The following is a 24277-nucleotide window of genomic DNA, read 5'->3' on the forward strand; positions in this document are numbered from 1 at the left end:
ACCCAGTTCTGCTGCATCCTGAGCCCCTACCTCTGTGGCAGGCTACAAATGACCTGTACCTCCACAGGAGACACTCAGACACTGAAAAGGCAGGTCTGGCTCAGTCTCTGTGGGGTCTCCTGGTGCTCACAAGGTTTTGTTTGAGCCCTCCATGCATCTCTGGCAGGTATAGTGTTTGACTCTAAACGTGATTACGCCCCTCCTGCTGTCTTTTCCTTGGAAGGAAAGTTATGACCCACCTAGACAACATATTAAAAAGCAGAGACATTACTTTGCCAACAAAAGTCTGTCTCGTCAAGGCTATGGTGTTTTCAGTAGTCATGTATGGATGTGAGAGCTGGACTATAAAGAAAGCTGAGTGCCATAGAATTGATGCTTTTGAACTGTGGTGTTGGAGAAGACTCTTGAGAGTCCCTTGGATGCAAGGAGATCCAACCAGTCCATCCTAAAAGAGCTCAATCGTGGGTATTCATTGGAAGGACTGATGTTGAAGCGAAACTCCAATACTTTGGACACCTGATGGGAAGAGCTGACTCATTTGAAAAGACCATGATGCTAGGAAAGATTGAGGGCAGGAGAAGAAGGGGACGACAGAGAATGAGATAGTTGGATGGGATCACCGACTCAATGGACATGAGTTTGAGTAAACTCTGGGAGTTGGTGATGGACAGGGAGGCCTGTTGTGCTGCAGTTTATGGAGTTGCAAAGAGTTGGACACGACTGAGCCAATTAACTGAACTGAACTGAACTGTCTTGCTGGGGCTTCTCCTTTGTCCTTGGACGTGAGGTATCTTTTTTGGTTGGATCCAACATTCTCCTGTTGACAATTGTTCAGCAGCAAGTTGTAATGTTGGAGTTCTCCCAGGAGAAGATGAGTTCACGTCCTTTTTACTCTGCCATCTTGTAGAACCCTATGTATGATGTAGGTCCCATTGTAATTCCCATTTTATAGGTCACAAGCCTGCCTAAGGCCATAGAATGAAACCAGGAACCAAAACTATGTGAAAAACTTAGAGCTTTTACCCTTTAACCTTTATAACAGAGCAGGCTACTGAGGCCTAAACATTCAATACTTATCTAAATATAAATGCACTGAAATATTTAATGTTAGGGGAAATCAGGATAAAACAAAACTTTGGACAAGAGGCACCATGATTTTGGAATCCACTTGATTGGCTATGGGATGAAAGAGAAGAAAAGATGACTTCACATTTTTGAGTGGTGACCACCAGAAGTATGGTGCTTTTAGGAACAGGGAAGTCAGGAAGAAAGCTATCTGTTTTTTATCTGTTTATTTTGTTTAGTGCCTCAGTTTCCTCATCTGTAAAGCAAGGAGATTTGGCTGACTTTAAGGCTTCTGTAGCTGTAAACCTCTTGAAGTTTTGTTGTTCATTAGCTCAGTCACATCCTACTCTTTGTGACCCCTAGCTCAGTCACATCCTACTCTTTGTGGCCCCATGGACTGCAGCACACCAGGCTTTCCTGTCCTTCACCATCTCCCAGAGTTTGCTCAAGCTCATGTCCTTTAAGTTGGTGATGCCATCCAATCATCACATCCTCTGTCGTTCACTTCTCCTGACGTCAGTCTTTCCCAGCATCAGGGTCTTTTCCAGTGAGTCAGCTCCTCACATCAGGTGACCAAAGTATTGGAGGTTCAGCTTCAGTATCAGTCCTTCCAATGAATATTCAGGGTTGATTTCCTTTAGGATTGATTGGTTGGATTTACTTGCAGTCCAAGGGCTTTTCAAGAATTTTGTCCAACACTACAGTTTGAAAGCATCAATTGAAGTTTAAACGATTGGCAAAAATAATTAATTAATTAAATCAGGAGGAATTATCTGGTAGGCAATTGGAATTCAGAGCTGGATGTGGATTAATAGAAGATGGTGTCTTTGTGGGTAATGGTTCGTTCAGTACAGGGAGTATATTAGTTTTCTAGGGCTAAAATGACAGAGGACCATAGACTGTGTCACTTAAACAACAGAAATTAATTTTCTCACTATTCTAGAGGCTAGACGTCTGAGATCAAAATGTGAACAGGGTTTGTTTCTTCTGCGGCCTCTCTCTCAGTTCAGTTCAGTTGCTCAGTTGTGTCTGACTCTGCGACCCCATGAATCGCAGCACTCCAGGCCTCCCTGTCCATCCCCAACTCCCAGAGTTCACTCAGAGTCATGTCCATCGAGTCAGTGATGCCATCCAGCCATCTCATCCTCTGTCGTCCCCTTCTCCTCCTGCCTCCAATCCCTCCCAGCATCAGAGTCTTTTCCAATGAGTCAACTCTTCGCATGAGGTGGCCAAAGTACTGGAGTTTCAGCTTTAGCATCATTCCCTCCAAAGAAATCCCAGGGCTGATCTCCTTCAGAATGGACTGGTTGGATCTCCTTGCAGTCCAAGGGACTCTCAAGAGTCTTCTCCAACACCACAGTTCAAAAGCATCAATCCTTCGGTGCTCAGCTTTCTTCACAGTCCAACTCTCACATCCATACATGACCACAGGAAAAACCATAGCCTTGACTAGACGGACCTTTGTTTGGCCATTTACGAGTGACAAGCGGCCTCTCTCTTGTCACTCGTAAATGGCCATTCTCTCCCTGTTTCACAGGGTCTGCCCTCTACCTGTGTCCCAATATCCTCTTATAAGTATACCATTGGATTCAGGTCCTAATGACCTCGTTAATTACTTTTTAAAGATCCTTTGTCTAAATATCGCCACACTGTGAGGTACCTGGGGTTAGGACTTCAACGTATGGATTAGGGAGAGAGGGAGGGGACACAATTCAGCTCATGACAGAAATCAGGAATCAGGCATGAGATGAGAGACAGGTGGATAACTGAAGAATATAGTGTCCCAGAGTAACCCATGGAGGAGAAATGTGCTGAAAGAGAGGTGGTTGTTGTTCACTTACTAAGTCATGTCCAAATCTTTGTGACCCCATGGACTGCAGCATGCCAGGCTTCCCTGTCCTTCACTATCTCCCAGAGTTTGCTCAAATTCATGTCCATTGAGTCAGTGATTCTGTCTAACTATCTCACCCTCGGCCATCCCCTTCTTTTGCCTTCAGTCTGTCCCAGCATCAGGGTCTTTTCCAGTGAGTCAGCTCTTCAGGTCATGTGGCAAAGTACTGAAGGTTCAGCATCAGTCCTTCTAATGAATATTCAAGGTTGATTTCCTTTAGGATTGGTTTGATCTCCTTGTAGTCCAAGGGACTCTCAAGAGTCTTCTCCAGCACCACAGTTCGAAAGCATCAATTATTTGGCGCTGAGTGAAAGGTAATGAGGAACAAGAGTGGAAGAAAGTGAATTAACGGTGGGGTCTCCAGAGGACTACTTGCAAGGAAGCCATTCAGTAGAGAGATGGGGACAGCTTTGAGGGGTTGATGGATGCTGGCATAGGAAGAGAGTAGAGGGGACAGGGCCAAGAAGTGCCCTTCTGGCTTCAATTTCAGGCACAATAGATGCTCCTTGTATGTATTTTTTTAAGTGGTTTTTTTTTTTTTTTTTTTTTTAGCTGTTTCAGGTCTTAGTTGCTGGGCATTTGGGATCTTTCTTGTCATGTGGGATCTTTCCTTGTAGTGCATGGAGTCTAGCTGTGGCTTGTGGGGATGGGGTAGGGGTGGGGAGCTCTGTAGTTGTACCACGTGATCTTAGCTTCCCTGAGGCAAGTGGAATCTTAATTCCTTGACCAGGGATTGAACCCCTATCCCCTCCTTTGCAAGGCAGATTCTTAACCACTGGACTATCAGGAAAGTCCCAGATGTTCCTTCTATGTATTTATTGAATGAATAAGTAAATTTACTTTTCTCCTTTCTCTGATGCTCCATGGTCCTGGGAGGCAGCTTCTCTTTAGAAATTGAAATGAGGCTGCATTCCAGGACCTTGGCCTTCACCTCATTGTTCTTATTTGGCTAGGTCTTACCATCAAGCTATTGAAGAAGGAAATGGCAACCCACTCGAGTGTTCTTGCCTGGAGAGTCCCAGGGACGGGGAGCCTGGTGGGCTGCCGTCTATGGGGTCTCACAGAGTTGGACATGACTGAAGCGACTTAGCAGCAGCAGCAGCAGTACCATCAAGCTAGGGAGAAAAGGACATCTTTTTTCCTAGGAATAGAGAGAGGGAGAGGGAGAAGTGAGAATGGGGTGGTGTGAGGTTAGAGAGACCTTAGAAGTCATTTTGCAATTTTCTTATCTGCCCTCCAGAAATGAAGAGGTTATTCATTCATTCATTGAACAAAAAGTCTTCATTAATCACCTACTCTGGATTGTGCACTGTGTTAGGCAAGGGGGACATATATCAATGAAGCAAGTATCACAGATTGTTGACTGCTTGTGGAATGCCAGGCCTTATGTCAAAAGCTTGGTATACGTCCTCTCTCAAAGGCGGTATGTGACAGGGACTGTTGATGTTGCCTTTTTTTTTTTTCCATCGATAGGGAATTGACTCAACTGAAGCTTAGGATGGTTTGCTAACTCACTGTAAGTAACTTGAACTCAGCCCAAAGGCACTTTTTTCAGCCTTAGCTTCTGCTAGGCCCCTGGGTCTTCTCCCAGGGTACAGGAAGTGACTGGCTTAGGGTGTTCTGCCTGACTCAGGCCAAGCTAGGGATAAGCAGTCCCAGTTCCTGCCCTTGGCCTAAGAAAGGACGCTGTGTAAAGGGATGGATGTGGGTTAGGATAATAATGCCGAGTCACTGCCTATGAAAGCCCTGTGTCTTCCCCTTGTCCCAGCCACCACCTATAGCCTGGCTCAGCCCCTGTCCTTGTTGTCACACTCACATCCCTCCCGGTCTCACTGACAGCAGCTGGCATTGTGTCTCATGAACCAAAAACATGTTTCCTTCCTTCTCTGGAACTTCCTCAGAGCTACCAGAGAACATGGCCAGATTCTGGAATCCTATCCCCCAATGCCAGGGATTCCCCTTGTGCTTCCAGAGAATGAGAGAAACGGGTGTTCTGTGACTTCTGTTGTGTGAGATCATGAGGAAAACAGTCCAGTTACCTGTTTCTTCTATTTTAAAGTGAGGAGGAAGGTGGTCCTGCAGCTGACCAGTGAGTCAGTGGGTCTAGGGACTGAATGCTAGGTGTGGGTGGAAAACTCAGGAGGTAGAACCAGAGTTGGAAGAATCACCTCTAGTCTGGTCTAATCTGGCAATCAGAGGCCTTAAAGACTTAAGGGGTCTACAGATTTTTATCTATATCTATCTGTTTCTATATATGTGTGTGTATATATATACACATATATAAGTATGCATATGTGTATAATTTTTATACTTATGTAAATATATATATATATTCATCACATTGTTTTAGTGATAGCAACCAACCTGCCCATCTGGAGGGGATTCATGAAATCAATAAAGGTTGTTCTCTACAAAAGAAATCTTAAGTTGCCATTAATTACTGTGTGGTGGACCTATCAAGTGTGGGTAGATATAGAAGGGTGTTCAAGATGGTTATGTGAGTAAAGCAAGCCACAGATGGTGTATGTGTGTGTGTATGTTTCAATAGCCATGGGTGATTTCTAGAAATACTCTTGAGAAACTGCTAATTGGTTATTTCTGAAGAGCAGGAATGGACCTTTGGGTGGTGGCAAGACTTGCTCTTGTGCGAAGACTTTACACTCTTTTAGACTTTAAAAAGATTGTTTTTTTTTTTTTTTTTTATAATGAGTATGTATTGCTTTTATAATACAATGAGAACGAGAAAGGAAAGTAGAAGGAAAAAAGGCCTAAGAAGTTTCACAAGCCAAAGACACCAAAACAATTTCAGTGTTGAATTCAGGAGTGTTGAGGACAGGAGGAACAACACAGTGGGGCCTGAGATGACCTTGCATGATGGAACTTACCCCTAGCCACTGTTTGCAGAGATATGCTTTAACCACCCAGGGGTGGACACAGAGGTAGGAACTGGCAGGAAATCCTATTTGCCAGGCTGACTCATGACCGTAAGTCTAAAGTAAGATCCAGGCCAAAGTTCAACTTCACGGACAGGGACTGGAGCCTCTTATAACCCTGGCCAACGTATATTGAGTGTTTACCATGTTTCAAAGTAATGTACAAATTGCTTTACTTAGTGCTACATAATTTATCTTCACAACTCTGAGATAGCACTCTTCTTATCCCAGTGTTACTGAGGTTGAGGGCTCTGAGGCTCAGAGGGTCCAAATCACACTCCCAAATACATACAGTTAATTGGTTAGGCTGGGGTTAACCTAGGTCTGTCTGTGGCAGAAGGCAACTCTCTTATTACTTCCTGAGTACTATTAAATGTTGAGCTCTTAGGGTCTTAAGAGCCCTCAGGTAGAAGAACAGGACATCCTTACTGTGCCATCAAGGAGCACCCAGGCTAGTTGGAGAAAACCACACCAACCTAGGTAGACTGTATAGTGACTTATATAAGGCAGTCATCTGGATTTAATTGGGCTGCGAAGTTGATAAGCTGTATTTGGATTTTCAATTTGGAGAGATCAACAAGGCCTGAAGTTGTCAATGAAGGCATCTTGGAGGAGGAAAGATGTAAACCAGGCCTGGAAGGATGGATGGAATCAAGAGAGGGGTGGGGAGGACATTCCAGAGAAGAGAATGTGCAAACTGTGCAGAAGTCTGCTCTGTTGTTTCTGAAACAGTAAAGCATCTTGCCTAATCAGCATGAAAGTTGTGTACGTGTGATAAGTGAGCTGATGTGTAGAGAGGGAAAAGAGAGCACTAGAAGTCATTCTGAAGGTTGAAACTGGAAGAAGAGTCGAAACTTAAATGTGGAAAGAAAGAAAGAGCCTCCAAAGGCGTTTTGAGCGGTGAGGAGACACTATGAAAAGTGATGATTCAGAGAGGTTAATCTGATAGAGCTGTCAAAGTGACAGTGAAAGAGAGAGCCATGTGAAAACCTAGGTGTGGGGTGATGGGGACCTTGAGGTGGGTACCAGCAAAAGGAGTGAAAAAGGAGGGCCAGTGTGAAAGCTGCTTATGAAGGAAGAGGAAGCTACAGGACTTGATGATTGAGAAGAAACAGACTATGAAGGAGCAGGTCTGAGCCAAATAATTCCAGGGCTTCAAATCAAGGTGTCCAAAGAAGGGAACACACATATCTGGAAAAAGGAATTGGGAAAGGGTTTTGGTTTGCTATGAAGTGGGAGAAGATGATGGGTTGTGTCTTCGTTCCAAACCTCTTTTTTTCCTCCCAAGTTTGTAAGACAGCTTAGGGACTTTTTCTCACTTAAGTTTTCTTAGTTGTATAATACATAGGACTTCCTTTGGACTGGTTCATTCAGTCAACAGCTGTTTATTAAGCTGTTTTATGGTCTGGTTGTTGGGAACACAGCAGTGAGCAGACGGACCTGGTGTCTGTCCTCATGGAAGACAGATATTGAATAACAACTCATAAGGGTTCTTTCTTTGCTCCTAATATCAAGATGGCATTTCTTCTCCAAGACCAATTCTGTTCTATACCTGACAGATGTGAAGCATTAAGGGCATTTGTCAAATACTTTATTATAGACTGTATCTTGTAATAAAAAGCACCACAACCATTCATTTATTCCTTTGCTCTACAAATATTTATTGAGTGGCACTGTGGCTCTGTATTTTTAGCCCTTACGTTCACAAACTAGGGGAGGACATAGACAAGTAAGTAGGTAATGATAATATGGTGTAATAAGTGTAGTAAGGGGTAAACAGCAGGTATTGTGGGAACAAGTAGGAGGTGTTCTGATCTTGGAGGGACAGGTAACTGGACAGGAAAATGTCCCTGATAAGACTAATGAGATGTTAGCTATACAGGGACAGGAGTGAGGGTGAGTGTATGTGTTCCATGCAAAGGGGAAAGCTAATTCAAAGATCTGGACACTAGAGACGCCTAGACTTGTTGGGGAATGATTTGTAACCTAGAATTTTATACCTAGCAGAACTACATATCAAAATGTGAAGAAAGAATAAAAGAAAAGGCATGTTTGGATATACAAGGTGGCAAAAAATTATCTCCCATGTGTCTCTTCCCAGGAAGCTAGTGGAGGACCTGCAACGACAAAACCAAAGAATAAAGCAAGAGGATAGACATCATGGAAATAACTACATGGACCTCAGGTAGGAAGGGCTGAATCAAAAAGGAGACATAGTGAGCAGTTGGGACTTCATTATAATGACAAAATTACTTAAAGTAGTAATAGAATCGTATTCTAAACTAGTGCTCCCCTCCCACTTTGAATTCTAGGGACATCTTTGAGCAACATTGTGATTGGATTCAACCAGGAACAACAGTTTTAAGGTATTTAATATTTTGCATTCCTTTGAATAGGATGCTGCTGAGTTTTAAAGAATTTGGAAGTCATTGTACTAGGGAAACCTAAAAATGTGTGTAACTACTTCTTCAGTAGCCTTGTGCAATTTGGCAGTGTCCCCAGAAATTCCCAGCGTCAAGAGGTTGTAGAAATGTGAAGGCCTATACAGGCAGCCACAGGGCTATGAAAGTTCCTGGAGCAGTGCATGGTGGGAGAGGGATTGGTATAGGGAGGTAAGGGCCAGCTTCCAAATCGCAACCAAACTCTTTGATGGTCATTCTTTCTTCCCTAGAAAAGGAGACCCCTAGGAGAACATTTCTGCTAGAAAAGATCTGCTTACCAATTAAGTGCTGAAGCTGCTCTCTCCAGTGACTTTCAGACTGCCCAGAAATAAAATTTTAAGATGCCACCACCAGGTGACCAGAGAGCCTTTCCTGTTGAACTTTTCTGTAGCTGGAATAAGGCAGTGTATGTTTGAGAGAGAGAGAGAGAGACAGAAAGGGAAGAGAGGAGGGAGGAGAGAGAGAATACATGTGTGTCTGTTCAGTGGGCTCAGAAGAAATTTATGGCTATGTTATGTTTTAGCAAATCATGGTCAAAGCCAGAGCAGGAATCCAGGTGTTCCCTAAATCTGAAGCTAAGCAGAACATTTTATTTATGGATTCAGCAGACAGACGTTTGTTTTCTTTGTTATATCTGCATTTCAAGTTCGGATGATAAAAGATCAGCCCAGAAACCAAGCAGCATATTATGGTGTTTACTGGTTTTACTGGCCATAAAAAAGGGCGTTACTCAGTTCCCCATCAGCTGAGAGAAATCCTTCCCCACCCACTCCTGGCCAACCTCTTTCCCTCCCCCTAAGCAAGTGAATTTTAAACACCACTCTAAAGTTGTTGGCTGGTGACCTGGAAAATTCCTTTTGCTTTGTTCCGCTGTTAATGGCCCATCAGTTTAAACCTCCTACCCCCAGAAACTTTCTTTCTCATAACTAGACAGAGGAAGGAGGAAGTAGACGTTAAAAAGAAAGAAAGAAAGAAAAGATTCCTATTCTAAGGGCTTTGAGAAGATTCAAAGATGGCCCAGCCCGGATGAATGGAAGGAAGGAATTTCATTTGTCTTGACCTGTCTGTACAGAAGCCAGCACAAGGGCATATGTAAATAGGGCCTTATTGAATACTTTTGATGAAGTGATAATTTTTGAATGCAGCCGTGGCTCAGCCATGTGGGATTTTAGTGGACACAGGTCTGGAAGTCTTCTAATTCTGGAGGCCAAGATTTGGATTTATGTTTGAGCTGTGTAAGCTAGTAAATGTGTGAACCTCATCGAGCCACTAAGCTCAGTAACCTTCCTTATTCTTATCCTATCATATTTAATGATAGTTAGTAAGTGTTTTCGATCTGTTATTAGTTATTAGTAACAATAAACTGTATTTAAAGATACAGTTAGTAACTGTTTTGGATCTTATTGTTATTAGTCCGACTCTTTGTGACCCCACGGACTGTAGCCTGACAGGCTTCTCTGTCCACTGGGATTCTTGAAGCAAGAATACTGGAGTAGGTAGCCAGTTCCCTTCTCCAGGGGATTTTCCCAACCCAAGGATCAAACCCAGGTCTCCTGCAATGCAGGTGGATTCTTTACTCTCTGAGCCACCAGGGAAGCCCTGTTCTTATTGTATCATAAAGATACAGTTAGTAACTGTTTTGGATTTTATTGTTATTAGTTGTAAAAATCAGTAATTATCATTGACTGTGTGTGCCAGGTATAGGTCTCAGGACACTTCCTGTATTATCTCATTTAATCCTCACTGAACAACTCTATGAGGTAAGTACTATTATTATTTCCATTTTAAAGAAGAGGAAACTGAGGCTTAGTGAGGGTGGTAGAGCTGAGATTCCCACCTAGGTTCTCTTTCTATTAATAGCTGATGCTCTTAACCTCAACATTATTCTGTTTACAAACTACAAAGATCTGCTGCTGCTACTGCTAAGTCGCTTCAGTCGTGTCCGACTCTGTGCGACTCCAGAGACGGCAGCCCACCAGGCTCCCCCGTCCCTGGGATTCTCCAGGCAAGAACACTGGAGTGGGTTGCCATTGCCTTCTCCAATGCATGAAAGTGAAAAGTAAAAGTGAAGTCGCTCGGTTGTGTCCGACTACAAGAGACCCCATGGACTGCAGCCCACCAGGCTCCTCCGTCCATGGGATTTGCCAGGCAAGAGCACTGGAGTGGGTTGCCATTGCCTTCTCCAACAAAGATCTGAGAAAACACAGTTAAGAGGAAGCACAGAGTGGCCATGCAGTTCTCCCTAGAGCATGACAGTTGGTCACCTTGAATTTGCTGAGCTATCACTGGAGGGGACAGTTCTGCATATAATGTTGAAAGCAGGTCACTGCCTCTGGCCACGCAGATTTCTGGAATAAAGTTCTGTCCACAAATCTCTCTTAAGGTTTTGGTCTGTCAGATTCCGTTTCTCAGCTGCCAAAACAACAACCTAGATGCACAGAGAAATCAGAGCCTTTGAACACTAGTGCCGCGCCCTTTACCCATCCCCACCACCAAGTAGCACCTATGGCCTTTCAAATGCACTTGGTCATCTCTTACATCATTTGGAGCTGGCAGATCTCAAACCCATCTTCTGTAACCCAGAAATGCCGAGGAACCCTCCCTAGCTGGACGGGAGGCAGCTGACCAGGTGAGACTGCCACTGACCTAACACACTGAGGACAAAGCAACTGTGGAAGAGCAATGGGACCATTAACACCAGCTAGCAAGCTCTGAAAACATGGCATTAGTACAGGTTTACTGAGCCCTCGCTCTAGACCCCAGGAGTCGCAACTACTGAAGTCTACATAGCTCAGTTGGTAAGGAATCTGCCTGCAATGCAGGAGACCTAGGTTCAATTCCTGGGTTGGGAAGATCCCCTGGAGAAGGAAATGGCAATCCACTCCAGTATTCTTGCCTGGGAAATCCCATGGACAGAGGAGCCTGGCTGGCTACAGTCCATGGGGTCGCAAGAGTTGGACACGACTTTGAGACTAAACCACCACCACCACTTGCCTTAGTGCCCGTGCTTCACAACAAGAGAAGCCATCACAATGAGAAGCCTGTGCAGAGTAATGAAGACCCAGTGCTGCAAATAAATAAATAAAAGAAAAAACAAAGTAACAATCTACCTCCAAAAGAAATTACCAAAAATGAAAAATGGCGTTGCTGTGGGTGTACCCTGGGTGGAATTCCCAAGCCCCAGGGTAGGCTTTTATGTTCTCTCTTTCGTGAAAGTGTGTCCAACTCAGTTGTGTCTGACTCTTTGTGACCCCATGAACTGTAGCCCACGAGGCTCCTCTTTCCATGGGATTCTCCAGGCAAGAATACTGGAGTGGGTAGATGGCATTCCCTTCTCCAGGGGATCTTCCTGACCCAGGGATGGAATCCAGGTTTCCTGCATTGCAGGAAAATTCTTTACCATCTGAGCCACCAGGGAAGTCCCTTATTAGAAGTATCTTTATCTTAAAAAATTAATACATGATTGTTGTCAACAATTTAAATAATATGGATATTAATACAGAGAAATTAAAAATATATCATTAACAGAACACACTCCCTGACTCCCCTCCCCTGATCCCTGCCCCCTGCCCCCATGCACCAGTCCTGGCATTACTAGTAACAGTTTGATGTCTCTCCTTCCAGATGGTTCTGGTGATTTCCTATGTGTGTGGAATTTCCATAAACATCAGTGAGAAGATCCTATTCTGTAACTTGTATATCACAAATACATTTCTAGTCTAACCATACAGCTCTCTTCTCCTTTTTGATGGCAGCACAGTATTCTACCATAAGAACGGATCAACTTCCTTTTTCTCCTTTTTATTTTATTTTTATTTATTTAATTTTGGCTCTGCCATGTGGCATGTGGCATCTTAGTTCCCTTACCAGGAATTGGACCCATGCCTCCTGCAGTGGAAGTGTGGAGTCTTCACCACTGGACCAGCAGGAAAGTCCCCAGCTTCCTTTTTTTCTAATCTCTGCTTTGACAGATCTTTTACTCTCCTGAGAACCTGTCTCGCTCCCACTTAGCAAGCCCTTGTCTGGGTCCTGCCTCAGGAAACTGCACAGATGGGAAGGTGGTCAAGAGGTGAAAAGGACAGGGGTGGGCACCATATGGGAGAGTGTGGGGATGAGTGTATTCTATCCTCGCCCTACTGGGATACACAGGAAGCTCTTTTCTCTCTTCCTCACCTTGCCAAATGGCTCCACTGTCTAGCTAAAAAGCTGCACATTTTATGGGAATATCTTTGAAAACGATTAGGAGGATCAATTTAGAGAAACATAAAAGGCTGTCGTCTTAGAGTCACACTCTATCATTTGGGACCTCCACTCTGGGCATGTACACCTTGGGGCTGTCAGGATCACCAGAGGTCATCCAGGCCAGTCTCCTGCCTCTATCCAAGATGGATGAGTAGCTCCTTCTGAAAGCACTCCGTGCTCCTCTCTTGGTAGCTACTTTTTGTGACTAACATCTCCATTAATTACAAATGTGCTCTTTCTCCCTGGAAAGGCATTCTAGTATAGAGGATTCAGGCAAGACCACTTATTAGCTAAGTGCTCTTGACCGAATTTCATATTATTTCTCTATCTCAGTTTCCTCATCTGTGGAATGGGGATAATAGTATGTGTCTAATTTGGTAGGGTAACTTGTCTTTTTTTGTTGTTTTTTGGTAACTTACCATATATACATAGCATATTTGGTGTATTATATAGTAGATGCTAAGTACTCACTGATGGGAGTGATTATACCCTGAGTCCAAACAAGATCACTGGCTTCTAACCTAGGCTGCACACTAAACTCACCTGAAAGTGAAAGTGTTAGCCTCTCAGTGGTGTCCTACTCTTTTCGACCCATAGATTGTAGCCCATCAGGCTCCTCTGCCTGTGGGATTCTCCAGACAAGAATACTGGAGCGGGTAGCCATTCCCTTCTCCAGAGGATCTTCCTAACCCAGGGACTGAATCCCTGTCTCCTGCGTTGCAGGCAGGCCCAGCCAGGCTCCATTAGCAGTGATTCTGATTCTGCTGGTCTGCGGTGGAACGGGACAGGACAATGGAAGGTTTTTTGAAAATCTCTCTGGGAATTCTAATTTGTACCAAGGTTGAGAACTACTGATTCTAGTTTCGTGATCTCATTTTCCAGATGAGGCCTGGAGTGGGGAAAGACTTGCCCAGGTTATACAGCCTGACCACAAGGACCCAGGTCTCTCTTATCCTGGGTGCCAACCTCCAAGACTTGTCCTCATGAAGGAAATCTGTTCTTTGGGTGCCCTTCAAGTGAAAGTGGAAGTCGCTCAGCTCTGTCCAACTCTTTGCAGCCGGATAGACTATACAGTTCATGGAATTCTCCAGGCCAGAATACTAGAGTGGGTTGCCTTTCCCTTCTCCAGGGGATCTTCCCAACCCAGGTCTCCTGCATTGCAGGCATGTTCTTTACCAGCTGAGCCACTAAGAAAGCCCTTCAGGTGCTGCCCCAACTTTCAGTCTCTTTCCTGAGAATGCTATATAGACCTCTCAACTAACTTAACAGGAACGGTGATTTTTCCCCCTTCTGGTCCCAGTCAGATTGTCCCCTGCTCAGAGAGTTCTCCAGACCAGAAGCTGCTCTTCTAGAAAATATGACCCTTTAATCATAGCACTTAAGAATAAGTGAAATAATCCTGTTCATTCGTTTGTTCATTCATTCAAGAATCTAAGCCCCTTGGGGGCAGGGACTGATTCTGTCTTGTTCCTGCTGTACAGGGCCTAGAATGGTGACCAGCCCTCATTAAATGACTGAATGAAGGAAATCTCAGGAGGGCAGTTGAATATATTTTATTTTTCTGTTCTAGCCATCTGATTCTCATTACTCCTACAGCTTGGGAAGCCTCTCTGCTTTGGCATTTTATAAACCTTGTGTGCATACGTCGATATTTTAACCATAAATCCAGAGTTTAGGGGTGGAAAAATTCAAGGCCAGGGGATTGGAGGAGAGGGATAAAAACTACCCGGAGGTCCGAGGCTGGGACTGCGCTGCCCCAGGGTTGGGGTGGGGAAGGGAAGAGAAACGTCGGCGGGGGTTAGGGGGGGGTCCCCTTCTGCCCGCTGGGTGTCCCCTTGGCGGGACATAGCCCCGGGCTGCGACATCAGAGGGGTGCTCCGCTGCCGCCTTTACCTCCGTCCTAGGATGGGGACGGGAGGTGGGAGGATGCCCCAGAGGAGGGGACACTGCCCGGGTCGCGGCCCGAGGGACCGCCTGGCGCAGCAGCCCCCGCATTCCGGCAGCGCGCGCCCCGGGAGGTGGCGCCTTAGGGAGGCTGTAATTTTTTTTTTTTTTGGAGCCACAGGGGAGGGGGGAGGGGAGCCCAGTGTGTGTCCCTTTAAGAGCCGGAGCGCTGCCCCCGCCTCGCAGGCGCCCAGAGCCTCACAAAAGAACAGGATGTTGTTGATTTGTCACCAAACCACAGAGAGGAAATGATTGTAAATTTCCTTTAAACATCCCCACCGCGCTCCAGCCGCCCCCGCTTCCGCCTCCGTCGCCCCCGCCCGGCCGGGCGCAGCGGGGCCTCGGCGCTCCCGCGGGGCGTCCTCTCCACGGCCTCCCCGGCCAGGCCACAAGCCCCGGCCGGCTCCGGGGCGCCTGCGGGAAGAGCCCCCGCCCCGCGCCCCCCTCGCGTTCCAGTTGCTTTCTTCTGATTATTTTTTCAGCAGCTGCCACAGAAAGGGCCTCAGCTTGTGTGCAGCCTCGCGCGCCACCCTTGCCTCCTCGCCCTTTTCCTCCTTGAACGGATGACACCCGCACCTGCACCGCGGGCCCTGTCCAGGAAGAACCTGAGCATGACCCCGCGTTGAGCCTCTGGATTCCCTACAGTCGCAGTGATCATTAGTTCCAGAGTCGCGGGGGTGGGTGGGGGGCGCACTGAGGCCCAGGGAGGTTACCGGATAGCTGAATGGTCACCAGCTCCTGGAACCATCTGGGGACTCTTTGAGCACCTACCTAGGAAGTTTAATTCACCCTGAGCTTATGTCTGTAACCCCACGGCTTCACTGCCACCAGAACATGTTAGAAGTCTCAGATCTTCAATTGTGGCCGTTTCCATTGGGAAGTCCAGTGTAACAGGTGGTTAAGACCAGGTTGTTTCAAGAGGCGCATCCACCACCGTTTCCAACAGGACAGCCCCGCACCCTTCCAGGAGCTGCTAGGGTCTTGGTTAATTACACCTGTGATTTTATCCATTCTTACCTTTCCCGACCCCTCCCCACATGTCTTGGTATGATTTCTGGAAGCCTCTGGTGCAGTTCCAGTTTGCTCCCAAGCTGGGCCCGTGGTGGAGCGCTCCAGTCTGGGCTGTGGTCTAGGGGAAGGTTGCCTTTGTTGCACACAGTGTTCTTTTGGAGCAATTAATGTTTGTGATTCCGGCACTGGCTTAAATATTCAGAGCAGCAGCTAACGTCCCAGGCGTGATGTGCAGCGGATTTTCTCATTTCATCTTTCCAATATTATCTTGAGGTTGGCATTTCTATGGTCTTTATGTGCATGAGGAAACTGAGGTTCATAGAGGCTGAGGAACATGACCAACTCACACAAGAGTAAGGTGCGAGTGACCGGATCATTTAGTCCTCACTCTGGTTACTGGTGGTGTCCCTCTTTGTTTGGTGCTTTAAATCTGATTGAGGGGACTAGTAGTAAAAGGATGCGGGGATTTTTGTTGTGTCTTTTGTCACCCCAGCCTCCAGGGAGCTCTCAATCAGGTCCCACTTTCTGGGGAAAAAAAAAAAAAAACCTGAGTGGCTGACACCCTCAGGCTGGAATCTGCCTTTTTGGGACTGTACCCTCAGATCTTGGAGAAGGAGGGGGCCTGTTGTGGAGTCTTAGTTCTTTCCCCTCTATTTGAATGGGAAAACGGGATCCTTGAAAAAGATTTCCCTGGTGTTGGATTCCTAAAGCCAAATAGCCCCCTTCATTTCAAGACCCTGGATTCTAAGCTCAGAGGCCGTGAGGTGGAGGTGGGTGGGGGGAGGAGGAGTGTTTGCCTCTGGATTTCATCAGTGTCCTATAGAACAGTTAATGGCATCCTGTACCTGCTCTGTGCTACGCACTGCCCACATGCTGTTTCTGGGTTTTCTCATTTGATCCTGTGATGAATCCTAAGAGATGAAAAGTTAGTTCCCAGAGAGGTTGTGCCCCTGGGAATGTTGCAGCTGGGGTTTCTGTCCGTCCCCACATGGTCCATGTGTGTATGTAAGAGGGAGTCATTCAGATACTGTAGAAACAGGGCTGCAGTGCTTGCCTTTAGTTGGTGCAGAAAGCCAAGAGGGTCCTCGATGCTTGTGGACTTGAGAGAGAAGTGCAATGGCTTTTGGCTCCTTTATCCTGCAGCTGTCTGCAGTCCCTCAGCACTGAGCCTATTTGTTGATGGATTTCCAGAGCGGCTGCGGTGTCTCCACCTGTCCTTGTTGCTTTTATAGACTGCCAGTCACTGGGCATCTGGGTCCTGGGCACTTGGGAGGGAGCGCCATCTGCTTAATTGTTTCCAGTCCCCAGATGAGGAGCACTGGGTACCAAGAAGCTGAGTCGTTGGTCTGAGCAGGCTGGCTCGAGGCAGAGCAAGGCACCAGGAGTCAGGGCTCCCAGCCTCCACCACCACACAGTTCTAGGGAGGCTAGAACCAGAGGGCAGGTCATCTGGTGTCTCTCAGCTTCAGTTTCCTACCCTGTGAAGAACTCTGGCCTGTATGGTCTCTTGTGGCCCTTCTCGTCATCGTCATCAGAAAAACAACTTCTGTTTATTCATTCAGTTAATATTTATTAAATGCCCACTGTATGCCAAGAACCTCTTTTATAGGTGCTGCAGATACAGCAGTTAACAGAACCAAAGCTCTGGCTTCTTGGAGTTTATCTTTTAGGATACAAAAAATTATATACACTTATTTATATATATTTAAAAGAAATACATGTACATTTGACCCTTTACCCAGGGGTTAGGAGCCCTTACCCCCACTCAGTAGAAAACCCACATACTACTATCTTTGCCTCAAAAACAGTTTGATAAATGACTCATCCAAGCACAAGAACCTGAAACAGTTTGGATAGAATCAGGACTCAAACCCTAGTTCTTTGAATTCCATGTGTTATGATCTCTAATTGAACACAAACTTGCCCCACACTTAGTTAAAGGTCTCTAAAAGAAAAATACAGATACTATAATGAAAAATTTGTGTATAAATGGATCTGCACAATTCAAACCCACATTGTTCAAACTGTGTGTGTGTGTGTATGTAAAATGTCAAGTAGTGTTTTGTGCTGTGGACCAAGATGAACAGGGGATGCAGGGTGTGTGTATGAGATGGGGGAGTAGTATTTTATTTTATTTAAGGTAGTGAGGGAAGGCTCGTTGATAAGGTGATGTTTAAGGTTTGAGATGAGGGGAAGGGCTGAGCTATGCAGCTTTTTGGAAGTTTGCTTTAGCAGTAGGAACAGCGCAGTGAAGGCTGGGAGTTGGGAGTAGGTTTCATAGCACTTAGAGTGTGTTAGGTACTGTGCTAAGTGCCTTATGTTCTACATTTAATTCTGTTATCGCTGAATTTTATTTGAAGAAGCTGAGGTTCAGAGAGGAAGCCAAGGTTCAGAGAGGTTAAGTGATTTGTCCAATACCATGCAGCTAGTAGGTAGTGGAGATGAAATTAAAATGCTCCTCTTAACCATCATGTTGCCTCCCACTCAGGGACTCTTCTTATGGATCTGGTACTTCCTTTATGACCTGCTTTTTAAAAAAAAATTTTTTTTTTCCCCCTTCTCTGTGCATGCAAAATCTTGGTTCTTAGACCAGGGATTGAACCTGGGCCATGGCAGTGAAAGTGCCAAGAGTCCTAACCACTGGACCACCAGGGAACTCTCCATGACCTGGTTCTTAGATTTTGTAGGGAGTAAGTGTCAACAATAGCCAGGGTAGCTCCTGGCCTCTGAGTTGCATGGTTCTGGGGGTTGAGCTCAGGGTCTGAAGTTCCATTTTATGGGTGGAAGAAGGTAATCTGTTTGATGCTGAAAACATCCCGTGTTGTGTTTATGGCAGAAGATGGAAAAACACCGTCAGATTAGTGTAAACAAGAGAAATGGAAGAATGGGGTAGCCTGAATCCCTCCAGCCCCTTCCTTGGTTTTAATTTCCCTATGACGGGGCCCGACACAGCACGCTGTATTATACAGTGATATGAAAACACTTGGATTAGTGAACTGAGATTTATAGGGCAGACGGGAGCCAGTGGAGAAGACGGCAGTCATCTCTTTTATTTGCAGGCAGATATCCAGATTGCCACTTGCTTGCTTTTTCTTCCTGACACTATCACCTACTCTGCTTAATTAGATCCTTTCCCCCTCCCATACCATTTCCAACTCCCGCCCAGCACCTGGCTGCTCAGCCGAGTTGGTGAAGCTGCATGCAGAACGCTTTCCCGGAGTCCAGGGAAGATGAGTCAGAAACACAGCACGTGAAAATCAGGGCTGGGACCTGTGTATCAGGCTGTGAACCTGCCTCATCAGCAACGTGTGGCAGGATGAGGAGGGCTAGACGCAGGGCCACGTGCTTCTCAGGTCTCATAAGTTTCCACCCTGAGCATCCTCTTTGTTGTGGGGAGCAGAGACAGTGAATTCCCCAGACAGCAGACCACCCCCAGCACACTTTTCCAAAAGCACATCGAAAGAGTTCAGTCCTGCCTCCGAAGTATTTTAGAGTACTTTACTATGTTCAAAGTATCGTTCTGGACTCCGAGGAGGGTGAGAGGTAGCTGGGAACTGAGATGAACAGACTGCTGCTAAAATCTACAATAGAGGGAAATAGAGTGGAATGGCCAGATTAATTTCTTCAGTAAGTATTTACTGAGTACCTGCTTTGTATCAGGCATTGTTCTGGGCACTGAGGGGACCCAGCAGTGGCAAGACATGCAAATAAGTCCCTGGCCACGTGGACTTATGGTCTACCTGACTGGGGGAGGGGCAGGGCAGTAAGTTCATTACTAAAGAAAGAGCCTAAGAACTATGGAGAAAAACCAAGTGGGGGAGGTGGTGAGAGAGTGCTTGGCCTTATAATTTTAAAAGGAAGTCAGTGAAGGCAGGATAGTGTGGTGGAGACTGAGAGAGCTGATCTGGAATCTAGGCTTTGACATCTAGACTGATTTTTTTTTAAGTTTCTGTGATCAACTGATCTCAACGTTATTTCTCGTCTGTGAAGTGGTACTACTAGTTATAGACATTCCTGATTTAAACTGATTAAGTGAGGGAAAAAAATATATACAATACACACTTAATTAGGGCTCTGTGACTGTTAACTGTTCCAAGTATTATGTGTGCTTGTAATAGAGTAATGGGAAGCTGAAGGAGTGACTTATTCTGTTTGGGGAAAAAAAGGATTATTATCCCTGTCACGTTTTGTTTTTCTAGGAATCACAGCTTGCCTGTACACAAGGAGAAGGCAGGGATGCGGATGAACTTTTGAAGCTAGAATTCAGATTGGAGGGGATTTAGATAAGGGTTTGGTATGTGGGATGTAGGTGGGGGTTGGATTATTGTTGGTATTTTGCATTCTCTTTTTAAAATGATTTTCCACATGCTTTGTGTTTGCCCTGATACTCCACAACAAGCCTGGCAGGGAGGCTGGGGCTGCCCATTAGACAAACAGGCACAGGATGTGAGTGCCCAGCCAAGGTCACCGCCAGTCTCCTGAGGAGATCTCCTGCCGGTCTTGAGATGAGTCATCCTGGAGTGTTGCTCCCGGGGTGAAATCACAAAGGAAGGAAGGCTTGGATTTATTGCAGGCAGTACGGGAAGTTTCCTGTTCTTGAGAAATCTCAGAAACAGTAACCCTCCACCTGAGGGGCCTTATTCTTCAGAGGTCAGCCTCCTGTGTAGCCTGAAACCCTTTAGAAGATACGGGATCTGATTTGGGGTGAGGGAGAGGGTCTTAAAAGCTTTGGGCATAAACAGAGGCGAAAGAAAGGAGATGAAAAGAGGGAAATGTATAGCGGTTGAGAGCTTGGGGTCTGGGTTTGGTGGTTCTGCCAGTTACCAGCTGGGGCAAGTCCTAGAACCTTCTCCAAGCCTCATTTCCTCATTTGTAAGATGGAATAGTAATGGTCCCTAACTCCCAGGTTGTTGGCACAGTGACACACAATGATGAATGCCAAGGGTTTAGCATAGCGCCTGGCAGAAAGAGGCCCTTAGTAACATGAGCTGTTATTATTGGAGAGGAAAAGGAGGCCATGCTGGGAAAGGAGTGAGAGTGAGAGGGTCCCCAGGTTACTGCATCTCTCCTGATGCTAAGCCGTTTAGATGGGGTCTTTTTGTTTGTTTATTTACTTGACTATGCTTACTTGGTCATGGCATGTGGGATCTAGTTCCCTGACCCAGGATTGAACCTGGGCCCCTTGCATTGGAAGCATGGAGTCTTAGCCACCAGACCAGCAGGGAAGTCCCTCGATGAGGTCTTGATAAAGCTCTTTCTGCCTGGGGTACTTTCTCCTCAAGGAGTTTCTGCTTTGACCAGCAGCGCATACGTGTGTGGTCATTTCAGTTGTGTCTGACTCTTTGTGACCCTATGGACTACAGCCTGCCAGGCTCCTCTGTCCATGGGATTCTCCAGGCAAGAATATTAGAGTGGGGTGCTGTTTCCTCAGTCTTCCCAACTCAGGGATCGAACCCTTATCTCTTGGGTCTCTTGCATTGGCAGATGGGTTCTTTACCACTAGCGCCATCTAGTAGACAAGCATATGATGTCCTCTGGTCCTTACTCATATTCCCCGGCATCGTGGTTCAGCGGGAATGGTGAGCCTGGGATTGTCCTTTGTTGCTTCCCTCTCTCCCCCTCCCTTTAACCCTTGCTTCTCTGGCAGACCTGTTATTTGTCCTGTCTCTGTTGACTCCATAGAATGAAAATAATGAGCCTGTCTCCACTGGTAATTGTCTAGGAACAGATCAAGTCCCCTCCCAGTCATCTGCCTCTGATTGAACACACTCTGCCTGCTGCAGACAGTCCTGCTGGAGCTTGGTGCCCAAACACAGGCACTGGGAACCCATTGGCTAGATGTCATTTCAAGGGTGGTGACACCCCACTGGACAGCCTTGAGGTTTGCTGAGGATGTTACACCTTGGTTCTGGGACCAAGGCGGAAAGCTCTGAGAGTACCTCTGAGTGTTTACCCAAAACGCTAATTATTATGTTGTCCAATTATGAATCTGCTCTTCATCTTCCAGCTTCACTTCCTGTCCCCTCTTGGATGTAGAAGATTTCCTTAAGAAAACTGACTACAGCCTTTTCCAGCTGGGCTGAACAGTTGCATGGGCTTGGGGTCAGGAAGCTCCAGAGTCTCCATATTTTTCTGAATTTTATAGAAATTGTCCCAAGAGCAGACCTCTTAGGAATAGTACTTCCTAGCCTGAGTGAGAAGGGCAGAGTTGTGGGTCAGAGGAATCTTAAATTTAATTGTATTATTCTGTTCCAATAGATTCTCGTCCTGTTGATATTTGTGTATCTTTTATTAAGATATAACCATCTTAAATGGAAAGCAAAATAAAACCCACCACGTCCTCTTCTTTCTGAAGGACCCTGCGCTTTTTGCCTGAAATCCATTCTCATCTTTATCCTCACACATATCCATATATTGTGAGCTCTTTCACCAGGAGCCTGGATTGTGCTAAACCTTTTATGTATTTTTCCACTTGATCTCAAAGTAACTTTAGAATGATGGAATTATTATCCCTATTACTTTGATGAGAAGCCTGAGGCTCTAAGAGGTCATGTGGTCATGGCTGGCAACACTGGGATTCAAACCCAAGTCTGATTCCATCCAAAGCCTGTAAACTTAGTGTATGATTTCTGCGACAGTTATTCATTCAGCATTATAGGCTAGACCTTTCCCCTGCCCCCCTATGCCTTGATAGAGTTCCTAGTTACTGTTTAAAATGAAAACATAGGATTCCCTGGAGCATCACTGTGTAACCATTTTCTCCTCTGGGCCTTTGTGGGCAAGGTCATTGGCCAGGGGCTGCAGAGCGGTGGAGGCAGTAAAGGTGCACAGCGTGGTAAGGGGGGAAATTTGGGCTGCTGGAAGCAGGAGCACACTGCAGCTGAGAGGAACACACAAATGCATACCCCCTGGCTCATTTTAACATTAGGAACTTGAGTTGGCAGCTCTGTGCTACCTGGTCATTATTTCAGCTGGGTAATAGGTGTGGGGCTGGGTGCCCATGCAGCAGCTCTCAGCTCTGGTGAGGGAGGCAGCGAAGAATCAGTCCTCTTGAGGTAGATAGGAGAAGAATTTCTATCTCCATCTTATTGGTAGGGGATCTGATCTTGAAGATGGCAGGAGGTTTTCCTGCCAAGCATAGGTCTGAAGTGGCAAGATGAAGACCAGAGCATTGGCGTTCAGACTCCTGGTGCCTTTCTCCTCCATAGTGGCGTTTGTTTCTCTTCCTCTGGCTCATCTCCTCTAGGCCTCTTTTCTTCCTGATACATGGGGATGCTTCCCAGGTAAACTTTAGGTATACAAATGCACCTTAGCCACAGCTGTTACAGCAAGGCTAGCACCACGTGGATAACTAGATTTCTAGAGAATTTCTAGATAACTGGATTTCTAGAGAAGAGCAGAGTGGCTGGCAGAGAAAATAACTTGTTTCCTAAAAACTTCCAAGTATTGGTGGGATTTTGTCTTGTTGGGCCAGGATACAAACGGTAGCTCGGTTTCCTCCCTTAAGTCTTCAAGAAGCCTTTCATCTGCCGCCTGGAGCAGTGCTATAAACATCTTTCTCGATGTTTACTGCACATTTTTCTTACACAGTAGGAAGATTGGAGTCCTTTGCAAGAGTGTTGACAAACAGCGTCCAGTTCTTAGGATGACAAGCCAAACTTTAAAAAAAAAATGTTTTTAATGCAGCTCTGCAGCTTATCAAAATAAAATGAAGATTCAGATTCATTTATGTATGAATGAAATAGACCATTTTGGAAAGGGGTGTTAAAAATTCATGTATCTTTGCTAATGAAACCATTTTCACATTCACAATGGGGGAAAAAACCCAAAACAAAAAATCAAGGTTCATACGAGTTTTTCTGTTAACTAGAAAAAAGTGAATCCCTGAAAATACAAACTTGCAGTATTATCTTTGCATGTTAGCAAAATACTTCAAGCTTTTGAATAGTAAGACCTGATTTGCTGTTCCGTGAATTTAACATCGTCTTTTAATTTATACCTTCTGTAGACTGAGTTTCTCTACACTCTGAGCCACACTATGCTAGCCAATTTTGCTTTCAAGTGGCCTTGCATCCTTACAACTCGTCTTTGAGACAGTCAGGGCTCCAATGAGCCTCAGTCCAGGAACAGCTCCCCCTAGAGTTTAGTGACATGGAACACTGGAGGTGTAGTTACAAGTGATGACCAAGCTCTGAAAGGCTTCTAAGGGGAAGTGAATGGCAGAGGCAGGATTTGAATCCAGGTCTAGATAGCCCATAGCACATACTGTTTTCCACTACCCAGTTCTGCCTTGAATGGGCAAATCTATGCTGAGCCTCTTTGGAGTAAGACACCCTGTTAGGAAGATACCTTGAAGGAGATGCTGAAGTGAGTCATACTGTTCCTCTCTTCATGGTACCTTCAATCTAGCATGCACTGGAGAATCATCTTTTGTTGTATAGAAACATTCATTTGTAATCTTCATTTTACACAAAAGGAAACAGTGAATCAAAGAGGTCAAGTGACTTGCTCGAGGTCACACAGCTATGATGAGGCAGAACTTTTACTAGGTGACTGTTGCTGGGAGCCCTTAGCAGTCTGAGACACTTATGTGGACCACCTCATTCCTAGGTGCAAGGCAGGTGAATCCCTTACAGGTCAGACAGAGGATGAGGTGCCAGTGCTTGTTAGATTCAGGTCAGTGCTCCTGAATTGAGTGGAGTGTCTAAGACAGATTTATCCCCAAAGGACGCCTCGAGGCTCCTGGGTCTG

The 24277-nt window shown here is 45.7% G+C and overlaps 1 protein-coding gene across 13 annotated transcripts in view; it reads left to right on the forward strand.

The window, feature by feature from the left end:
- The window catches only part of LOC109562158 (uncharacterized), a 446088-nt gene that overhangs the window by 19670 nt on the left and 402141 nt on the right, over positions 1–24277 (forward strand). For all 13 annotated transcript variants that reach the window (XM_070792109.1, XM_070792108.1, XM_070792111.1 and 10 more), the window contains exons 2-3: positions 7991–8074; positions 8202–8255. In XM_070792109.1, the coding sequence (XP_070648210.1) occupies positions 7991–8074; positions 8202–8255 (138 nt within the window). The remainder of the gene's footprint in view (positions 1–7990; positions 8075–8201; positions 8256–24277) is intronic.

Source organism: Bos indicus, chromosome 7, assembly GCF_029378745.1.
Source record: "Bos indicus isolate NIAB-ARS_2022 breed Sahiwal x Tharparkar chromosome 7, NIAB-ARS_B.indTharparkar_mat_pri_1.0, whole genome shotgun sequence".
Taxonomy (NCBI): domain Eukaryota; kingdom Metazoa; phylum Chordata; class Mammalia; order Artiodactyla; family Bovidae; genus Bos; species Bos indicus.